The sequence below is a fragment of the Temnothorax americanus genome, unplaced genomic scaffold (assembly GCF_048541705.1).
Source record: "Temnothorax americanus isolate GAGA-0224 unplaced genomic scaffold, ASM4854170v1 Scaffold38, whole genome shotgun sequence".
NCBI lineage: Eukaryota > Metazoa > Arthropoda > Insecta > Hymenoptera > Formicidae > Temnothorax > Temnothorax americanus.
This window is the reverse complement of record NW_027509526.1, coordinates 1,594,992-1,617,864: the sequence shown is the minus strand read 5'-3', so window position 1 is coordinate 1,617,864 and position 22,873 is coordinate 1,594,992. Positions and strand designations below refer to the sequence as shown.

Genomic DNA, 22,873 nt, shown 5'->3' with positions numbered 1-22,873 from the left:
AACATATTCCGGCTAGATAACACTCATATGGCTACCCCCGGTCTATGCAGATATTCGTTACACAACTTTTTAACACTCTCCCTCACTTTTAAACCACTCAAAAATTAACACTTTTGCGGAGCGATGTTTCACACGTCTGCTTCTGCTGAAAGAGAGAGAGAGAGAGAGAGAGAGAGATAGATAGATAGATAGATATAGTTTAATATGCCCGAGCAACTGCTAAAGGGCAAAAAGTAAAATACAAAAATCGAAATACAGAACAATAATAATAACAATAATAATAATAATGCCAAGCATACACAGGCTCACTCTCAGCCTACATGCAACGCAAACATTCAACAAGAACTTATAACTAGCGCAACTTAAAACTAATTTAAGACTAAATGTAACGAAGACAAAAATAGAGGGAACATGGCATGGGTTACCCGTAAGCGAAGTGGTCACTCGAATTCAGATGAAAATTAAAATAGACGCAGAAGACCTTTGAATGATGCTAAGGAAGATGCTGATGTAATACTGCTAGGAAGTGAGTGCCAAAAATATATGGCGGAAAGTTGGAATGAATTTCTGTACGTGACAGTTCTATGAGCAGGAATATGGAAAGATGAAGTGAAGGAAGCAGCCAAGCGATTGGACCTTCTAAGAGAAAGATCAGGAGAGGTAAACAGTTTACGTAAATATGTAGAAGAAGACGATACATCTGGCATCCCAGAAAATATAAGCGTCTATTCCTAACAGAAAGCCAACCTAACTGACGCCTGTAAGGCGTAATATGTTCGTCACGTTTTAAATTAAAAATAAAACGAACACAGCAGTTAATTAGTCGCTGCAATTTAGTATCCAACCCATCGCTCAGGCCATGATACACTAGGCAACAGTAGTCTATGTGGGGCATAATCAGAGTAGAGACAAGTTTGATTCTAAGATTGGTGGAAAGAGAACCCTTGTTAAACTTGAGATTATGCAACACATGATGGACCCTTTGTGAAATCAATGAAATATGTCGCGCCCAAGAGAGATCGGAAGTAAATATAACCCCAAGATTTCTCACCTCATGCACTAATGGAAGAGGCGTATTGTTAACAAGGATAGGTGGTAAATTACTAAGATTAATTGCATTGACATACGCTTGACTTCCAAATATAATGACTTTGGATTTAGCCGGGTTGAGTTTAAATCCATTCTTATTAGCATAGTTAAAAAGAGCAGAAGAAGGCATGTTCTCAAACTCAAATGAAAGCGCGGTTGTGACAGGTGTTGGTGTAAGAGGGGGTATATCCAATGATGTTAAGAGAGAAATACAGCAGGACTCAGCGTACCTTGACACTGAATAGGATCTAATACAACCGGGATGAAATGCCTTTCTGCACTCTTTGCACTCAATCAACCTATTGGCAATTGATTTCCTGCACTTATAACACGTAGGCTGCATGTGTAATTATACAGTGACCACAACGCAAGAATTACACGCAAGTTCGTCAAGAACGCAAGTGACGACGCCTAGGTTGAACCGTAGAGCGACCGGATAAAATGCACGCTAACTCTCACCGCGCACAATCACTAGCGACAATCGTATCGAAGATCAAGATCGAACGCTCGCAGGGCAGCCAACCCCCACTCGACAGCACCACCAGCCGTTCCAGACTCAGGTCAGCCAACACCCAGAACGCAACAGGCCCCAGCAGATCGTCATGCGCACCTCGAGAGTAAAGTGCAGAAGGGGGCAGAACAGATAGCAGGCTCATGCGCAGTAAGATTCAATGATCCTCGAGAATGATTCTCAGAAATTTGGTTAGAATAATGAGAAACACTCGTCACACAGTTTCCAGGAATTAAGAGACAGTGGCAGAGAAAATGATAGTAGCTCGTGACGAGCTATATAAGAAGATGCTCACACCTGCAACAAAATAGCCCGAAGGCAACTCACGGCAGAAAAATATCCGGTCAAAGCAGGAGCAATAAGACAGACGTGCACGCTGTACTCACCAGAGAGAGAGAGAGGGGGGAGGGAGAGAGGAAGAGAGCGAGAGAGGGAGAGAGGGAAAGAGCGAGAGAGGGAGAGAGGGAGAGAATGAATGAATGAATGACCTTTATTAGCTTTCTCAGCTATTTTTACATACTACATATTTATACATACAACAGAACGTACTCTTTTAGCACACGTTTGAACATTTTTAGTTCTTCGCATCTTTTAATTTCGGCTGGCAGTGCGTTATACATTTTTACTCCTTCATAGAAAATACTTTTTTGCGCATTTCTCGTCCTACGAAACACTATTGCTATATCGCCGGTTTGTCTGGTTTGCCTATCAGTGTTCTTTTAATTCTAGACGGTCTTTTAATTGTTCCGGTAGCATGTTGTTCACCGCTTTAAAGATAAATGTACACACATTATAATATAGCCTCTGTCTTATGGACATAAACTGCAGCGCTTGCAGCATATGCTCCACTTTGGTATATCTATTGCATTGCAGTATGACTCTCATAGCTCGATTTTGCGCTTTTTGCAGCCTGGTTAGCTCCGTTTCACTCATGTCAATTAATAACGTTGCACAATACTCAAAATGAGGAGCTATGATTGTCTTATATATCGTGCATCTGGTATAAGCCGATATATAACTACCTATTTTATTAAGAAAACTTGTTTTTTTTCTATTTTCTTTAGCATATAATCACAGTGATCTCTAAATCTAAGCCTATCGTCAATCATTATACCTAGGTATTTCATCATTTCGACACGCTCTATCTCAGTTCCATCTAAGCATGTCAACATAATATTACCTCTTAGCTCTTTTCTTACACTTCTAATTATCATATATTTCGTTTTCCCTGCTTTCATTTTTAACTTATTTATATTCATCCACTTTTCTCTCTCTCTCTCTCTCTCTCTCTCTCTCTCTCTCTCTCTCTCTACTATAACAAACATCGAATTCATTTTCCTTTCTAGTTCTGCGCTACTTTCTCCCTCTACATATATTAAAGTATCATCGGCAAACATTTTTATCTTACACTCTTCTGGACAGACTTTGATTATATCATTTATGTAAAGTATAAGTAACAAAGGTCCCAATACAGATCCCTGTGGAACTCCATATTCCGTTGCCATTAATTTTGACCATTTATTATTAAATCTCACCTTCTGAGTTCTATTCGTTAGATATGAATTAAACCATTAAAGAACCTTACCTCTGATTCCATATTGATATAATTTTCCTAGTAATTTTTCCCTATCTACTGTTTCAAACGCTCGCTTCAGATCCATGAAAATTACCCCCACCATTTTCCCTTCACTAACTATCAGTTTCCATTTGTCTATAACAGTTTGTATCGCTGTTTCACATGAATAGTGTTTTTTAAAGCCCGATTGATGTTCAGTTATAATACTATTATTTTCTAAATATAATTCAATTTGCTCTTTTACTACTAATTCTAGCACTTTCTCAAATATAGGTAACACATTAATAGGCCTAAATTCACTCGCCTTCTTGGCTTTGTCTACTTTTGGAATCGGTATTATTGTAGACGTTTTCCAACTTTCTGGACAGCAACCATCTCTCAGAGAGTTATTTATTATATCAACAAATTCCTCTTTTATTACGCAAAACGTTGCTTTTAATATATCGCTAGTTATTCCCTCTTCCGTACCTTTCTTTTGTGGCAGTCCCTTAACAATTTTCTCTAGCTGTTCTATCGTGATATTCTCAAAATTTTCCATAGTTTCCATATTTTCTATAGCATAAATAATTCTTTTACCTGCGCCTGTAGGCTTATCCTCGATTATAGATTTTATTATACTATTAATACTCTGTATATAATATAAGTTAAATTTATCCGCTATATTGCACCTTGTTGTACTATAATCTATGTTATTTAATATTTCAAAATCTATATCTTCTATTTCTTTTGCATATACTGGCTCGCCTCTAATAATTTCTTTTAAAGTTTTCCACATAGTCGTAGGATTTTCCTTATTAAAATCTATCATATTTTCATAATATTCTTTTTTTTTCATCCTAATTAATTTTACTACTGCATTTCTATTAACTTTAAATTGCAACCAGCTTTGTTCTGTATTGGCATACATTGCTTGCCTAAATGCCTCATCCCTCCTATCCGCAGCTTCTCTTATTTCATCTGAGAACCATTTTTTCCCTTCCCACACTTTCGGAATTCTAGATTTTCTCTTCGGTGCCATTATATCTAACGCGTCTACTATACTATTGACAAATTTTTCTGCTCTCTCACTCACACCCATACATACACACTGCCAACCCTGACTTTCCTGTAATTTATTTTTTACTAACATAACAAATTCTTCTTCATCAAACTCTTTGTAATTCCTAGCGCTAAATTCTCTATATTTACTTTCACTTTTATTCACACTCAACTCAACTTCCAGCCACGCATGGTCCGTAATTTTAGGTTCATGAATTACTTGCACTGTTTTATTATTATTAGCAAAGATTAGATCTATAATTGTTTGACTGTCTTTCGTGATTCTCGTCGGTTCATTTACATACTGCTTCATACCCAGACTTAACATTGTCGTTTGCAGTTTCTTCGCATAAAACGAGTCCGTCCTAAGATCTATATTAAAATCTCCTATTACCATGCATTCTCCCTTTATTATTAACTCCTCTACTATATCCTTAAAAAATCTTATAAAATCCCCGTGCGATGCGCTAGGTGAGTGATATATTACCACTATCACTCCTTTATATAATTTATCTTTTACTTCTACCGCGACACACCAACAATTCGATTCTAATTTTCTTACTAACACTGTCTCGTAAACAATATCATTCCTTACATATAGAACAACGCCTCCTGTATTTCTATTCTCAGCATTACATCTAGTTATACTATAACCAGAAACGTTCACTTTACTGTCTTCAATATCCTCGGTCAATCCGGTCTCCGAAAATGCTAAGAACGCAGAATATATTTTCTTCATAATCCGATGTTGAATCTCATCCTTATGCGCTGTCAAGCTCTGCGCATTTGTATACAGTAAAATTTCTTCTTTCTTCTGTCGTTGCTATTTCTCTTCCCAGCCTGCTCTCCTCTTCTCTTCCTGTAACGCCCTTATAAAGGTCGGACATTCCCGGCTAACAGCTTCATGGTCGTCATTTATCTTCAAATTGTATGTTCGATTTTTGAACATACAGTTCACACACTTTTTCTCCGTCGTTGTACAAACACGCGAGTTATGATTCCCCGCGCATTTGTAGCATGTTTCTTCTCTCTTACAATTTTTCGCGATATGAAAATATCCCCAGCACTTGAAACATCTTTTGACACTGATGTGATCAAATGCAGGACACTTTTTCCATCCTACATTTAGTTTTGCTTTCTGCAATATCATCTCATGTGTTTCTTCATCTACTTCCACTATTATTGATCTTTCTTCATTTCCTCTTCTTTGATCATTCTTTACTTTGACCATTCTCTTCACAATTCGCATATTTACTGTATCTATTTTATTTTGCTTTTTTATCGTAGTTATAAGTTTATTATTATCTAAGTTCATCTCTTCTATATTTATATTAATAACTTTCACCTTTGGTTTTGACTTAGATGACTCCGTTACTTTATAATTCTCTCCCAGTTTAGCCTGAACTGTCTCTTTCAGCTTTTTTGCCTCCTCTCCAGTTTCACATCCCATGATTACTACTCCTTTGCTTCCTTTTTTTAATATCGTTATTCCCATTGCCATATTCTTTATATCTACCTTTTCCTTAATCACTTTTTTCGTGTCTTCACTCTCCTGTTGCACTTTCGGCTTAACAATTATAAAACTTTCTTTCTTCTTTTCTTTAACCGCTTCACTGTAGCTTCTTTGCGTTCCTGCCTTCGATCCATACTCTATTCCCTGTATTATTTTTTTCAAGTTTTCCAGCTCTTGTTTAACATTACTTAATTCTTCATGAACTACCTCCTTAATCATTATTTTAATTTCATTTTTACGCAGCGTTTCATCTTTTATTTCTTTGACAGTTCTTATAATCCAGTCTACTTTTATATCCATGCTTGATCCTTTACTTCCACTGTTCGATGTTGTGAACGCTCCTGTAGATCCTGTAGATCCTGTAGATCCTGTAGATGATGTCCTGTCTCTCCCTGCGGCCGGCACCTTCTCACTATCAATTACGAATTCTTCAAATGGGCCTTTACACGGCACGTACTCTTGGTTTCTATCGATAATTTTATGCTTATTTACACATCCCGGATGGTAAAAAAGCTTTGGGCAAATTTTACATTTAATGGCTCTGCTCTTAATCGCCTTCTTACATGCCGAGCATCGATACTCGGCGTATTCCTCGTTCATTCTGCTAATATCGGCAGAGACAGTTAATTGACTCGTCACTATAACACGTCACTTTCACACGTCAGCGTTTTGTGTTCGTCGCCGATGTCTACCTGTCGTACGAGGCTTCGATGACCTCTGTACGAAATGCAGTTCTCGTGCTTATGTATCAACATATTCCGGCTAGATAACACTCATATGGCTACCCCCGGTCTATGCAGATATTCGTTACACAACTTTTTAACACTCTCCCTCACTTTTAAACCACTCAAAAATTAACACTTTTGCGGAGCGATGTTTCACACGTCTGCTTCTGCTGAGAGAGAGAGAGAGAGAGAGAGAGAGAGAGAGAGAGAGAGAGAGAGAGAGAGAGAGAGAGAGAGAGAGAGACTATTTGCGTGTTTTATTACATATTCTCCGGGGCGAAGCCCGGCGGGGCATGCTAGTAATTATATAATTAGCAAGATATACATAACAAATGTATACAAATAAAGCAATTAAATAATAAACATAGTTAATAAGGAAAGTGCTTTAGAACTATTAATTAACACATACAAATCATGCACATATCAGATCATCTATCTAAGATCACCTATCACATAAATAAAAAATCTTAAACAAAAATATTGTTTTGCGCACTAAATAATAAAATTATATTAGATTTAAAAAACAATGTAACTAAAAATATTATTTTAAACTTAAAATCTTACTTAAAAGAAACAGTCTTTTTTACAATCATATTATTATATAAAACCCGACTGTTTGTCTGTCCGTCCGTCCGTCTGTCCATCCGTCCGTCCGTCCGTCCGTCCGTCCGTCCGTCTATCCGTCTGTCCGCGAACTACTTATTCGTTAGTGGACCAAATTTTTACCAAGAGTACATGAAATAGGGGTAGAATTTCCCGGGAAGTGCCATAAAGTGTATAGTTTATTGCTACCGATTTTCTGGAAACCGATTTTTTTAATTCTTTGGCAAATAATCGACCGAATCTCAAAAAATTATATATGAAACAAAAGTAGAATTTTCCGACAAGTGCTATAAAGTGTATAATTTTTTGTTATCAATTTTTTTGGAAACTGGTACAAAAATTTTTTTAATTTTTTGGGAATTAATTGACAGAATCTTAAAGAATTGTATATGAAATAAGGGTAGAATTTTACGGGGAGCGCCATGATGTGTATAGTTTTTGTTACCAATCTTTCTGGAATCCGGTTTTTTTAATGTCTCCAATTTTTCGGGAAATGATTGATTGAATCTCAAAGATTTGTATATGAAGTAGGGGTAGAAATTCCCGGGGAGTGCTATAAAATGTACTATTTTTTGTTACCGATTTTTTTGAAAACCGGTTCTGAATGACCGAATCTCAAAAAATTGTACATAAAGTAGGGGTTGAATTTTCCGGGAAGTGCTATAAAGTATATAATTTTTTGTTACCGATTTTTTTGGAAATCGGTATCAAAAGTTTGACAAATTTTTCGGGAAATAATTAATCGAATTTTAAAGAATTGTATATAAAACGGGTAAAATTTCCCGGGAAGTGCTATAAACTGTATATTTTTTCGTTATCGAATTTTTTGGGAACCAGTATCTTTTTGGAAATCGGGTTAATTAAAAGTAGTATTTTTCAATTTACAGCATTTTAGAGAGAAAGAGAGATTGATTGATTGATTTGATTTATTTATGCCCAAGCATAGGCTAAAGGGCAAATACAGGATAATACTAAATATCAAAATTATACATGCTCTCTCAAGCACAAGCACAGTCACATAAAGCATAATAAATGAAATATAACTAAACATAATTAGCGCAACTTAATAAAGCTCGCAAGATATAAACTAAACGCAGTAACACGCAACTTAACACTAACGCTACTTAGATACTAGGAAAAAAGGAAGAGAGAGAGAGAGAGAGAGAGAGAGAGAGAGAGAGGGAGAGATGATAGGGAGAGAATAGATATTTCCCTTGGATACTTATCCTATAGGTTCTCATACCCTATCTCGGCCTCCCTATCCTATCGCTCTCTCTCTCGCTCTCTCTCTCTCTCTCTCTCGCGCTCTCTCTTCTCCCTCTCTCTATCTCCTTTCGTCTCTCTTCTCTCTGCTCTCTCTCTCTCGTCTCTCTCGCCCTCTCTCTCTCTCTCCTCTTCTTCCTCGATTGATTGCTTGAATTTGATTAAAAATTTATTTATGCCCCCCCTTTGCTAACGGGCAAGATATAAATTGCAGATACATAATTAACAAGAGAAGCAATAAGTGCACTACAATGGCTCGTTCAGTGCATTTCATACTTAAACTAACAAATGCAGACTTCATGTTAAACCACTGACATAATATAACCTTAAACTAATATTACAACATATATATGTATAACACAGCCACTAACTTATATGACTAGGTAGTGGTGTCATCACACCACCAAATCTTAACCCATAAACCAAAAGCGAAGCTTTAACCAGATTCAGATGCAAACAAATGCAAGCGGAGGAGGTTTTTGAAGACCGGAAGAAAGGACGCGGATGTTATATTATTAGGAAGCGAGTGCCAAAAACGTATTGCAGAGAGACGAAAAGAGTTCCAATAAGTTGTTGTTCTACATGTCGGTATATAAAAGGTCCGTGACGAGCTGGGACGGCGATCTGATCTCTTAAGCGACGAATCAGGTGAAGTGAAAAGCTCGCTCAGGTAGTTTGGAGATTGTAGGAACAACATGCGATAAACTTGACAACCGAGAAAATACAATCTCCTATTCTCAACCAAGAGCCATCCGAGTCGACGCCTATAGGGCATAATATGTTCATCACGCTTGAGATTAAATATGTAACGTATACAGCAATTCACAAGTCTCTGCAACTTTATATTTAACTCATTACTCAAGCCATTATAGACGAGGCAACAATAGTCAACATGTGGTTTGATCAACGTCGTAACTAGTTTAATTCGTAGTTCAGTGGAAAAGGAGTTCTTGTTAAATTTTAAACTGTACAACGCATGGTGCACTTTCTGCGATACATGCGAAATATGCTTCTTCCAAGACAGAGTGGGTGTGAAAGTAACACCTAAGTTTCTTACCTCACTAACGAACGGGATAGGTACACTGTTTACCATAATGGGAGGTAAAAGACTAAGATCAATATTCCTTACATAAGCATTACTGCCACAGATCATCACTTTAGATTTAGCCGGATTAAGTTTCAGTCCGTTAGATTCCGCATAATCATAGATAGCATTTGCATCTTTTGAGATTAACTCTAATCCATGACGGATGTTGGCCGGCAAACATGAGAAATAAACCTGAATGTCATCAGCAAATATCATGTGCAGCGCATGCCGCAGCACCTTTCCTATGTCGTTGATAAACAAAAAAAATAAAAGTGGCCCGAGCACGGAGCCTTGAGGAACACCCGATGACGTATATAGCCACTCCGAGAAATTCCCAGTGTCATCAACCACAGACTGATAACGGCCTGTTAGGTACGAAAAAATCCACATAAGAACCGCATCAGAAAATCCGATCTCCCTCAACTTGATAAGTAGTATGAGATGTGGAACGGTGTCAAACGCCTTACTAAAATCGAAGAGGATCATAATTGTGATAAGGCCACTATCGATACCTTCCCTGATGTCATCGCACACCCGCAGAAGCGCTGTCTGTGTATTGTGACACGGTCAATATGCAGATTGTCTAGGATTAATGATGTTATGCTTGCTTAAGTAATCGGCGATTTGTGAGGCAACAATCCTTTCCAGTAATTTTGACAGCTCTGGTAGATTGGCTATAGGTCTTGTATCAGATGGGGACAATGGAATGCGAATCTTCGAATAAGGGCGGATTAGCGCACGCTTCCATTGAGATGGAAAAGAAGAAGTTTCTAATGAGCAGTTGAACAAAGCAGTGAGACGCGACGAAATTACAGGCCATGCAATCCTAAGAACACAGAGCGGTATACCATCTGAACCAGATGCATAGGAATGGAGTGGTTCACCTGAGATAAGTTTGAAGATCATATCGGGTGTTACTGCAGAGAACACAAACTCTGGTCTCTCGGATGATCGAGTCATCAAAGCAACAGTAGTACTAAAGTCTGTATACAAGCAAGGTGGCTGAGCATTAGAGACCGAAACATAGAATGAATTTAATTGATTGGATGTGAAAAAGTGTGAAGGGGAGACCAAAGTTGACTTTGCAAGACCTAACCGTGCTAGTTCTCTCCAAAGTTTAGCAGGGTCAGTGATATCTTTGAGAGTATTAAACTGAAATTCACTTTTAACACGTTTGATATCTAAATTAAGTTGGTTTCGGAAAAGTCTGTAAGTGGCGTAGTCAAGTAAACCACCGGAACGCCTCGCCTGGTTGTATAGCCGATTTCGAGTACGAATCTTAGCCCTTAGCTCATCCGTGAGCCATCGTACCGGGGGCCTCTTAACCGTAAACACTTGCTTAGGGGCAAACACGTCTAATGTTCGCAGTAGAGTGTCCGACAATCTCACACAAAGCCCCTCAGCATCCACGACGCCTATCCGGTCATCTGGCTCCACGCCAGCTCCACTGGTCACGACGGATAAAGGTTCATTAATTACAGAGTGAAGATGATCACAAAACTCGTTATAGTCAATGGATCTATATTTACGCCTCGTAATGGTACGCTCAATTACCAGTTTAGTGCTCAGAGAAAGCGACAGCTCTATAAGGTCATGACCAACTATGAACGGACACTCAGATTTAGTGAACGACATTATTTTTTCGCTGTCATCCACCGCTAAAACATCAAGCCACGAGTCGGCGGAGGCTGTGTGATGCGTAGCCTCCGACTGTACTATATGCATCGCCATACTTGACATGAGTTTGCGGAAATAGTCGGCCTCAAAGTTGCTTGTAAGAAGGTTGCAGTTAAAGTCACCGCCAATAATTACATTTTTATATAGGTGCGATACACTAAGGAGTGCCTCAGTAAACTCACTCAGGAGAAGGCCTTTTGGTCTCCTATAAACCGATGCAAATAAAACAGATTCATCATTCGGTAGACGGATCTCACAAATGAGATATTCGGGAGCATTCACATCACCTCTTGCAGAAGTGGCAATAACCGCAACCCTCATTGAGCTGTGAATATAGCAGGCAATTCCACCACCCCTCATACCAACGCGATCATGTCGGATCAGAATGTAACCGTCCAGGGCCACGAGATCATCAGCAACTTCAGCATTTAGCCATGTTTCGGACACGGAGATAATGTGGTATACATTAGAATTAAAATGCAGTCTTACTGAGTCTATGTGACCACGAAGTGAATTCGCATTAAACTGAGCTACGCAGAGGCAGCATGCTGAAGCGTGATGAATAGCAGGGGATGTTGCGCAACGTGTTCGGTTCTGTCAATCAATCTTGGCGAGGTCTGAGTCGGAGTCAATAAAGATAATCGGAGCGCCATCAGATAATCTGACACATATTCGACATCCTCTCATCCAGACATACTTATAAGACTTATCTCCAGCAGCACGTTTAGTCCGCTGCAGCAAATCATACGTGGCCCTAGGCAGCAACTCATTCACATAAATGTTACGGTCAGAGTCAACGTCACAGACCTCACGCTGTTTAAGAGACCGTTTTACTTTCTTTTTGGCTATTACTGTATCACGGACTGCACCAGAAGTTAGGGTGACTATGAGCGAGTCTGTACCTACGGGGCTCGAAGGACTGTCAGAAGTTACGGTCACTTGCGGTTTCCGCGCCATAGGTCTAATGCCGAGAACGTGGCTAGAGAGGTCTGGGGAATATCTAATACTTTAAATACATTACTGACCAACTCCAAAGGAGTGATCGACAACCCTTTAGGGACTCCCGAGATAACTAGTTTGTTTTCGTTTTTATCTCGAGTGTGCGGAACAGACTGTGCAGCCTTTAAGTCACGGATATCACAAGCAAGAGCAGAACTTTCCTGCTCAAGTTTATCGATGCGCAACGCACTCTGGGCAACCGTGTTAGCAATAAGATCAAGTCTATTCAGTTTATCACTAATCTCGACATTAATACGCTTCTGATCTTCAATAAAAGCCGAAAGCTTGGCGTCTGACTCCCTCAGTTGGTCAGATAGTCTTTGCAGCAGCACATTGGTCGCGATCCGCTCCTGCAACTGCGCTTGTCCCTGAGTGGCCGACGATCCACTCGTAAAATCGAAAGAGTGTGCACTCGGTTCAGAGATAGGTATAAGAGGTGTGTCTAATGAGGCCGCAAGAGACTTGCAGCACGTATCCTCATATTTTGTTGTAGCATACGGTTTGACACAACCAGGATGGAAAATCCTCTTACACTCCACACACTCAAGTAGTTGATTAGCGATCGTCTTTTCACATCTGGCACATGTACGCGATTCCATAATTCTTAGACGGCCTATGTCACACGATGCAACTACGACGTTCTACAACTATACTAAGTCTCATGCGGTTCTGTAACAAACGCATGCGCGCCAGTACACTTCACGGCGCAGCCAATAGCCTGAAGCCTTCACACATTTCGGGAAATAATTGACCGAATTTAAAAGAAGTATATATGAAACAGGGGTATAATTTTTCGGGGAGTGCTATAAAGTGTATTATTTTTCGTTACCAATCTTTTTGGAAACCGGTTACAAAATTTTTCCAATTTCTCGGGAAATAATTGAATCTTAAAGAATTACATATATGAAATAAAGGTAGAATTTCCCCGGGATTGCTATAAAGTGTACAATTTTTTGTTACCGATTTTTTTGGGAACTGTTTACACATTTTTTCCAATTTTTAGGGAATTAATTGACCAAATCTTAAAAAATTATATATGAAATAGGAGTCGTGTCAAAATTTTTTTAATTTTTGGAGGATGTTTATTTTTTTATTAATGAATAATTTTTTAATAATGAATTAATTTTCTTGAAACCGGTTATGAACTTTTTCCAATTTTTCTAAAGGGGTTTCCGATTTGTTTAAAAAAATGTACGTGATTGTTCTAATTTCCTCAAATTTTGAGATTAGCTAAATTTTTTTAGATAATTTTCGTTATTTTTTTTAAAACTGCCCAAATTTTTCTAATTTTTCGGGGATGGCAAAGACGTGTATAATTTTTCATAATCAATTTTTTGGAAACCGGTTTCAAAATTTTTTAATTTTTTGAGGATGGCTACGATGAGTTTATAGAAAAATTGCTAATAATAAAGGGGTTTCCGATTTTTGCTCCTTATTTCCGTAAATTTTGAGATATCAAGCTGAATTTTTATTTATGGATAATTTTTATAGATAATTTTTTGTTACCGATTTTAGTGGAAACCAGTTACAAAATTTTTCAAATTTTTCGGGAGTTAATTGATCGAATTTCAAAGAATTGTATATAAAATAAAGGTAGAATTTCTTGGAGTTTGCTATAAAATGTATAATTTTTTGTTACCGATTTTTTGGGAAAACGGTTATAAAATTTCTTCAATTTTTTAGGAATCGACCGAATTTTAATGAATTACATATGAAATAGAGGTAAAATTTCCCGGGAATTGCTATAAAATGTATAATTTTTCGTTACCGATTTGTTTGGGAACCGGTTACAAAATTTTTCCAATAATTCAGGAATTAATTGACTAAATCTTAAAGAATTATATATCAAATAAGTCGTGTCCAAATTTTTTTAATTTTTGGAGGATGTTTAATTTTTTATTAATGGATAATTTTTCATTAAAAATTGATTTTCTTAAAACCGGTGCCATTTTTTTTATTTTTTGATGATTTTGAAAAGAAAAAATAAAATGGAAGAAAATGAAAGAAAGTTAATAATGGTGGGTCAACGGAGGGTGAAAACGCGCGAGGCGTGAGCAAAAATAAAATTTGAAGACTTTAATATAAGGGATTACATTTTTGAAATATTTGACAATATGCTAATCTGCATCTATAATATTATCTATTATTTTTTAAAAAAGAATTCGAAGATGTAGGTTAGAGTTTGAGGAGAAAGAATATCAAAAGTTCTTCTAATTAATGAGTGAGTTTGAGGAGAGGGGAATAGATTTTGAGCCTACGTGAAGCGCGGGCGAAAAATCTAGTATTACATATAGTAATGTATCACATTTGTATTAAACAATACTTCAGTAATAAAAAAAATACTTTATAAAAAAAATAAAAATCATTAAAAACAAAAAATATTACATTTTTTATAATAGAAAAAATAAATTTGTTACCATTTTTTTTCTCATATTTTATAAATATGAAAATATTTCTCATTATTTCTTATACTGAAAATATTATTTTAAACTTAAAATCTTACTTAAAAAAAACAGTCTTTTTTACAATACCACATATAGTAATGTATCACATATTTTAATAACAAATACTTCTGTAATAAAAAATAAAAATACTTTATAAAAAAAATAAAAATCATTAAAAACAAAAATTTTTAAATTTTTTATAGTAAAGAAAATAAAGCATCTGTTATCATTTTCTTTCTTATATTTTTTTCAGATTGTGGAAGATTTGTCCAGTGAGCAACAATAAATTGTGCAAATGCTTCGTCTTCATTATTGTTTTCACGTTTGTTATTTAAAACATTCATGATTTTCTGGTTAACCGATGTAAACATATTGTCTAATTTCTTTGTTTCGTCGACTTTACTTTCTTTAGATTTAGATTTTGTATGTAATACGACTGATGGTGAATCTTTGTCAATGTTGCGTTTATGTGTTACGTGTGTTTTACGAGTATCTTCTAAAATATTTTCTTTATTATTTTCACCATTAAAATTATTATTTTTTGTTTCGTGCATAAAATGACTTGATTTTTCTTTGGTATCAAATACTTCATTTGAACTAAATTGTGGAATTTCTGTTGACAGTTCTAAAGATGATGTAGATGTTGAAGCTTTATTTGGTTTTATATTACTGCATGTTCTAAAAATATAAGAATATGGTAAATCTGAAGAATAGTGGCCTCCTCACCGATTTCGTTCAACTTGGGCTTAATCAACGCGTTTTTGCACGAAACAACTGAATCTGGCAAAAAAAGTGTCGCTCTGCCCCGCAAAGCGAGATATTAACGGTTAAAGTTGACAGGAATTAGGTTATGATTCCTGTCATACCGACAAGATGCAGCAATACTGAACTTGCCCTGCGGCCATATGCGCATGCTCAGTGGTCGCACGCGCATGTAAATCTGCGCCAATTTTAAATAAATTATTTGTGCAAAATAACCAAGCATCTCGATTCAAGCAGTTAGGTCTCACGCTGAAAGTTTCATTAGTTTAATTATGCGTGGGAAGCGCACACATACACACACACACGGGGGGGGGGGTGCGAAGGGGGGCCTTCGGCCCTTCCTTCCCCCGCACCCACCCCGCCGGTAGGCAGCGTTGACCTCGTTTTACAACTTAAAGTACATTCTAAGTTGTAAAGCGAAATTATAAAGCACATGCATGGAGGGGTGCAAGGGGGTTTACATGCATGAGCGCACGTGAACAGGAAGGTTTTTTTCCCCTGCACTCCCCCCCCATGCATGTACTTTATAACCTTTTTTAAAAAAAAGGTAAAAAAAGGCGCCAAGTTCACGCATAGTAATTTAACTATATGTTGTTACGTCAAAAAAAAAAAGAAAGTGGTAGTATTATACCTCGAAAAAACTTAAGTAACAAGTGGTAGACGTAATCTTTATATCTCGAAAAATCTCGAAAAAATCTAAGTAGTAGTATCTTTATTTCCGAAAAATTATAACTCAAGTGATCTATCAAGACACATCACAAAATTATATGTTGCTTTATCAAAAAGAAGAGTCGCGCTTCAAGTGATCTATTACAATTACAAAAAAGAAATGATATCTCTTTAAATTACAGCGCCAATTACAGAGAGAACATATATATTGCCTCAAAAAATAATTTTGCACTACTTTGAAAAATCTTTAAATTGTGTTTAAATTTAACAAGGGAATACAAGATATTTAAATACAAAGTTTACATGTGTATTTTTTAGTGGTCACAAAGAATTACAGAAGTAACAGTACAAAATAAAAAGATTTTATTAAAATACATAAATTTTTCTTGTAAAAAAACTTGGCGCTGCTAGACCTCGAAATTTTAAATAAATAAGGACAACAATAAATAAAAATAATTCAGAGAAAAATGCGATGAGAGTAATATTAAATGATTATCAGCGTGGATGTGCGAGTGAGTGATATGGGTGTGCGTGACGACGCGGACGGCGGATAATGCGGCTTATAATTAAGTAGAGGATAAGTTTATTTATTTATTTAAAATTTCGAGGTCTAGCAGCGCCAAGTTTTTTTACAAGAAAAATTTATGTATTTTAATAAAATCTTTTTATTTTGTACTGTTACCTCTGTAATTCTTTGTGACCACTAAAAAATACACATGTAAACTTTGTATTTAAATATCTTGTATTCCCTTGTTAAATTTAAACACAATTTAAAGATTTTTCAAAGTAGTGCAACAATTATTTTTTGAGGCAATATATATGTTCTCTCTGTAATTGGCGCTGTAATTTAAAGAGATATCATTTCTTTTTTGTAATTGTAATAGATCACTTGAAGCGCGACTCTTTTTTTTTGATAAGGTAACATATAATTTTGTGATGTGTCTTGATAGATCACTTGAGTCATAATTTTTCGGAAATAAAGATACTACTGCTTAGATTTTTTCGAGATTTTTCGAGATATAAAGATTACGTCTACCACTTGTTACTTAAATTTTTTCGAGGTATAATACTACCACTTTATTTTTTTTTTTTTTGACGTAACAACATATAGTTAAACTACTATGCGTGAACTTAGCGCCTTTTTTTACCTTTTTTTTAAAAAAGGTAATTTTGTACGAATATCATTTTTTTTTGTAGTATTACGCATTTTTAAAACAGTATGTACAGGGTAAAACTATTTGGAGGTATAATACTACCACTTTGTTTTTTTTCGAGGTAACAACATAACAGGGTAACAACATAATACATATACACTACTATTCGTGTACTTGGCGCTATTTTCCATTTTTTTTTTAAAAGGTAATTTTGTACGGTAATCACGCCTTTTTGTAGTGTTACGCATCTTAATCTTATAAACAATATACTTTATAATCTTATAAACAGTATAAACAAGGTATGAAGCTAAAAGTGTTATGGACTATTATTTCTAAAAAAAAAACAACAATTTAATATTTTACTTAGTTTCTTAAAAATAATAATCTGTAACCCTTTGCTCTGTAACCCCACATAGTGCGTTTCGTAGTTTTCGGTGTCCAGGTGTAATACGTTGAATGCGATGTCTAGGTGTCCCAGGTTGCCGATGACGATGTCTAGATAGTGAGCTCCGTAGTTTTTGGTGTCTACGTGTATTAATACCTTGAATTCGATGTTTAGGTGTCCCAGGTTGCCGATGACAAGTCCACATAGTGCGCTCCGTAGTTTTCGGTGTCCAGGTGTAATCGTACGTTGAATTCGATGTTTAGGTGTTCCAGGTTGCCGATAATGAGGTCCAGATAGTACGTTTTATAGTTTTCGGTGTCCAGGTGTAATAATACGTTAAATTTGATGTCTACGTGTCCCAGGTTGCCGATGACGAGACATCAATTTCAAGGTATTAATACACGTAAACACCGAAAACTACGAAGCGCACTATGTAGACTCGTCATCGGCAACCTGAGACACCTAGACATCGAATTTACCGTACAATTACACCTGGACACCAAAAACTATGAAGCGCATTATCTGGATCCCGTCATCGGCAACTTGGGACACGTGAACATCGAATTCAAGGTATCAATACACGTAGACACCAAAAACTACGGAGCGCACTATGTGGACCTCGTCATCGGCAACCTGGGACACCTAGACATCGAATTCACCGTACAATTACACCTGGACACCGAAAACTATGAAGCGCACTATCTGGATCCCGTCATCGGCAACCTGGTACACGTGGACATCGAATACAAGGTATTAATATACGTAGACACCGAAAACTACGAAGCGCACTATGTGGACCTCGTCATCGGCAACCTGGGGCACCTAGACATCGAATTCAACGTATGATTACACCTGGACACCGAAAACTATAAAGCGCACTATCTGGATCCCGTCATCGGCAACCTGGGATACGTGGACATCGAATTCAAGGTATTAATACACGTAGACACCGAAAACTACGGAGCGCACTATGTGGACCTCGTTATCGGCAACCTGGGACACGTAGACATCGAGTTCAACGTATTATTACACTTGGACACCGAAAACTATGAAGCGTACTATCTGGACCTCGTCATCGGCAACCTGGGATACCTAGACATTGAATTCAAGCTTGATTCATAAGAATCGACTTAAAAATTCCCTAGCCGCACTTACTGCCAAGCGTAGAGAATCTTCTTTTCCGTTGACTCAATATATAGGATAATTACATAAAACAATTACCTTGAATTAATCGTCGCGTCGCGTAATAAAGAGTCACACGGTCGGTCTCGCTCCGCGCGTACTACCGTGTCTCTCGATCGATCGAGATAGGTTAACTGATCAGATGAACTGACTGACAGCCTCTAAACGAACGCACTGTCTGCACTGCACTGCACTGCGATACTAACGCCGCTAGCCGCCAGTGTCGAAAAAGTGAAAGTAACGTTTCTGATTATGACGTTAAAAAATTTTCACATTTGGACTTTGCGTCGCAATATCTCCGCTCGTAGGACACGGAGCGGAAAATTATAAAAGAAACCCCCCCCCCCCCCTAATTGGACCCCAAGCTATCGATGAAGCTTACTTAGAACTTGATCCGTTCACTCGTTATCGAGATCTCAACATCTCGAGTACTCGCAACCCGTCGCGTCGCGTAAAAGAGTCACGGTCGGTCTCGCTCCGCGTGTACTTGGCGTGAGACACTACCGTGTCTCTTGATTTTGCTTTACAACTTAACATGTACTTTATATTGTAAAGCGAGGTCCACGTTGCCTACCGGCGGGGTAGGTGCGGGGGAGGGGGGGCCGAAGGCCCCCCCTCGCACCCTCCCGTGTGTGTGTATGTGTGTGTGTGTGTGCTTCCCACGCATAATTAAACTAAAGAAACTCCCAGCGTGAGACCTAACTGCTTGAATCGAGATGTTTGGTTATTCTGCACGATTTAACTGTTTAATGATTTTCGTTAAAGCAGGGCACACACACACGTGTGTATGCCCTGCTTTATAGAAGTTGTGATTTTCGTTAAAGGAGAGCACACACACGTGTGTATGCTGGTGTATGCCCTGCTTTATAGAAGTTGTGATTTTCGTTAAAGCAGGGCACACACACGTGTGTATGCTGGTGTATGCCCTGCTTTATAGAAGTTGTGATTTTCGTTAAAGCAGGGCATACACACGTGCGTATGCTGGTGTATGCCCTGGTTTTAAGAAGTTGTGATTTTTGTTAAAGCAGGGCACATAGACACGTGTGTATGCCCTGTTTTATAGAAGTTGTAATTTTCGTTAAAGCAGGGCACTTTATAGAAGTTGTGATTTTCGTTAAAGCAGGGCACACACACACACGTGTGTACGCCCTGCTTTATAGAAGTTGTGATTTTCGTTACAGCAGGGCATACACACGTATGTGTGTGCCCTGCTTTAACAAAAATCATTAAACAGTTAAATCGTGCAGAATAACCAAGCATCTCGATTCAAGGAGTTAGGTCTCACGCAGAGAGTTTTTTTAGTTGAATTATGCGTGGGAAGCACACACACACACACACACATGGGGGGGGGGGGGTGCCTTCGGCCCCTTCCTCCCCCGCACCCACCCCGCCGGTAGGCAGCGTTGACCTCGCTTTACAACTTAAAGTACATGCTAAGTTGTAAAGCGAAATTATAAAGCACATGCATGAAGGGGTGCAAGGGGGCTTACATGCGTGAGCGCACGTGAATAGGAAGACTTTTCTCCCTTGCACCACCCCCCCCCCCCAAGCATGTACTTTATAATTTCGTTTTACAACTTAGCATGTACTTTATGTTGTAAAGCGAGGTCCACGCTGCCTACCAACGGAGTGGGTGCGGGGGAGGGGGTAGCCGAAAGCCCCCCTTCGCACCCCCCATGTGTGTGTGTGTGTGTGTGTGTGTGTGTGTGTGTGTGTGTGTGTGTGTGTGTGTGTGTGTGTGTGTGTGTGTGTGTGTGTGTGTGTGTGTGTGTGTGTGTGTGTGTGTGTGTGTGTGTGTGTGTGCTTCCCACGCATAATTAAACTAATAAAACTCCCAGCGTGAGACCTAACTGCTTGAATCGAAATGCTTGGTTATTCTGCACAATTGATTCATTTAAAATTGGCGCAGTATTACATGCACGTGCAACCACTGAGCATGCGCGTGTGGCCGCAGGGCATGGTTGTAGTCGCTACATCTCGTCGGTATGACAGGAATTATAACTTGATTCCTGTCAACTTTAACCGTTAATATCTCGCTTCGCGGGGCAGAGCGACACTTTTTTCTGCCAGATTCGGTCGTTTCGTGCAAAAACGCGTCGATTAAGCCCAAGTTGAACGAAATCGGTGAGGAGGCCGCTATTCTTCAGATTTACCAAGAATATATAAGTATATATACATATTATACTATTAAAATACGGATTTTTAAACAATTATTATTATAAACCTTCGTCTCTTGATATAATTGTCAAAAAAAGATAATCGAGTATAAAATGCAAAGGGTTTATGAGTTGAAGCACCACTTCCACTCTTATATTGACTATCTATTATTCGTTTCTTACGATTATATTGATTTCTTAGAGATGTGCATCTAGTTTGACAATAATCAGGTGTATATATGTTGCCTGTAAAAATGTTGAGATTTTATCATTATAATTAGCATAATATATATTAGCTATAAGACATAATAAAAGATATTAATTAAAAATATTTGATATTTACCATAATTTTTATTTTGCATGATTTTAGAAATTTTTTTTCAAGCATTATCTTTATTATGTTTTTAAAATCTTTGTGTCTTTTATATATATATATATATATATATATATATATATATATATATTGTACAGAAATGGTCGTTCTCTGTATAATTTAATTAGAAAAGCATCACTGTCTTTTTCTTCTATAGAAATATTATTCTCATTTTCATTTGACACTTCATTGTCTGTACAATATGTATTATTAAATTCAAAATAGTGATGATCTTCCATTTTTACTATAAAATAATAATAAAAGGATATACATATATAACATTAGATAATATACGTACATACATATAGATTTTGTTAAAGGTTATACAAAAATAATTAACAAGATGTTTAAACATATAATACTATTAAATCAAATAATATTTAATTAAGTATATAGAACATTTTATTTATAAGTACATTAGATAAATTTCTTTGAACAAAAAAATTAGGTTATATTCACAGTTATTGAAATATATTTCGAATATGAAATATTATTATTACATATTTATAAGTTTAGAATGTATTATGTCATAACTATTTATAAAATATTCATCATTAATTGTATAATAGAATTGTTATTTACATATACATACGTTTTACGTTTATTCCTTAAAACGTGGCGTCACGTCGCGTATACTACACAAGACAGGAAACATTAACACAGTATTGTGCGTTACATAAGACAAAGACTTAAGGCATAAAACACTGCCTTAAGGTTATAAGACAGCCATTCTGCTTAGGGCCGAAGACAGAGCGAAAGGCCTCGGCCACCACTCCGTCCGTCGCCAGTACAACGTACAACCGGGAAGAGTGCTGCGGGCGATGTAAACAGCGCGGACACACTCGGTTAGACTGCAGACGGCCGGCCAAGAAGTTCTGCTCTCGATGCGGCAAGGACGGCGTCCTCACCCGCGATTGCCATCTGACATCGGGAAACGCCGTACGGGCCGGGGGCGGAGCCGCCGCCACCCGGACCTTGCCACCGTCCAAGTAACTTACCAGCCGCGGCCGCACATCTCCGTCCGCATACGACACCGCGCTATGCGGGCGTTGATCGACACTGGCTCCAAGGTGTCCTTTATTAATACAGACACCGCCCGCTATGCGGAGAATCTCGGATTCCCGATCCGACAAGAGACAAGCTCCGTTCATCTGGCAGACGGAGGTTCAACCACGATACCCGGGACTATGACACTCCCGGTGAAGATTGGCCGGAAGATGCTCGAGCACGACTTCCTAATCATGCCATCGCTACAGGGCGCCGTACTCATCGGCGTTGACTTGTGGGCCCAAACCGGAATCGTGCTACGGGCGACCGCACCGCGCAAAGACGCACAGACCTTCGTATGCGGAGCCGTAGCCCAGGGATTGGCCTGCCAAACCCCCGACGAGGAACGTCGCCTCCAGGAGTTCCTAGCCAGGGAACTCGCCCTATTCGAGGGCATCCGCGGCCCGACCGACCAAATATCGCACCATATCCGGGTCAAGACCGACCGATCCATTAAGCAGCGATACCGACCCAGGAACCCGGCCATGCAGGCAGGTGGAGAAGATGGAACGAGAAGGAGAAGGCGTAATTGAGCCTTTCCACGGAGCGTGGAGTTCACCCATTGTGCTGGTCCGAAAGAAAGACGGGAGTCATTGACTTCCGGCAAATGAATGGAGTCA

General features: G+C 38.1%; 2 protein-coding genes across 2 annotated transcripts; both read right to left on the bottom strand.

The window, feature by feature from the left end:
* Nucleotides 1-5,037: 5,037 nt before the first annotated feature.
* On the bottom strand, nt 5,038-6,459 carry LOC143902130 (uncharacterized). Its single transcript, XM_077414832.1, has one exon. The coding sequence runs from the start codon at nt 6,325-6,327 to the stop codon at nt 5,038-5,040; it is 1,290 nt and encodes a 429-aa protein (XP_077270958.1). The 5' UTR covers nt 6,328-6,459.
* Nucleotides 6,460-14,722: 8,263 nt separating this feature from the next.
* On the bottom strand, nt 14,723-21,948 carry LOC143902164 (uncharacterized). Its single transcript, XM_077414861.1, is given in 6 exon segments — nt 14,723-15,203; nt 20,902-21,079; nt 21,177-21,233; nt 21,236-21,259; nt 21,298-21,450; nt 21,799-21,948. Coding segments are annotated over 5 exon segments (888 nt in total). The 5' UTR covers nt 21,446-21,450; nt 21,799-21,948.
* Between the last annotated feature and the right edge of the window lie 925 nt (nt 21,949-22,873).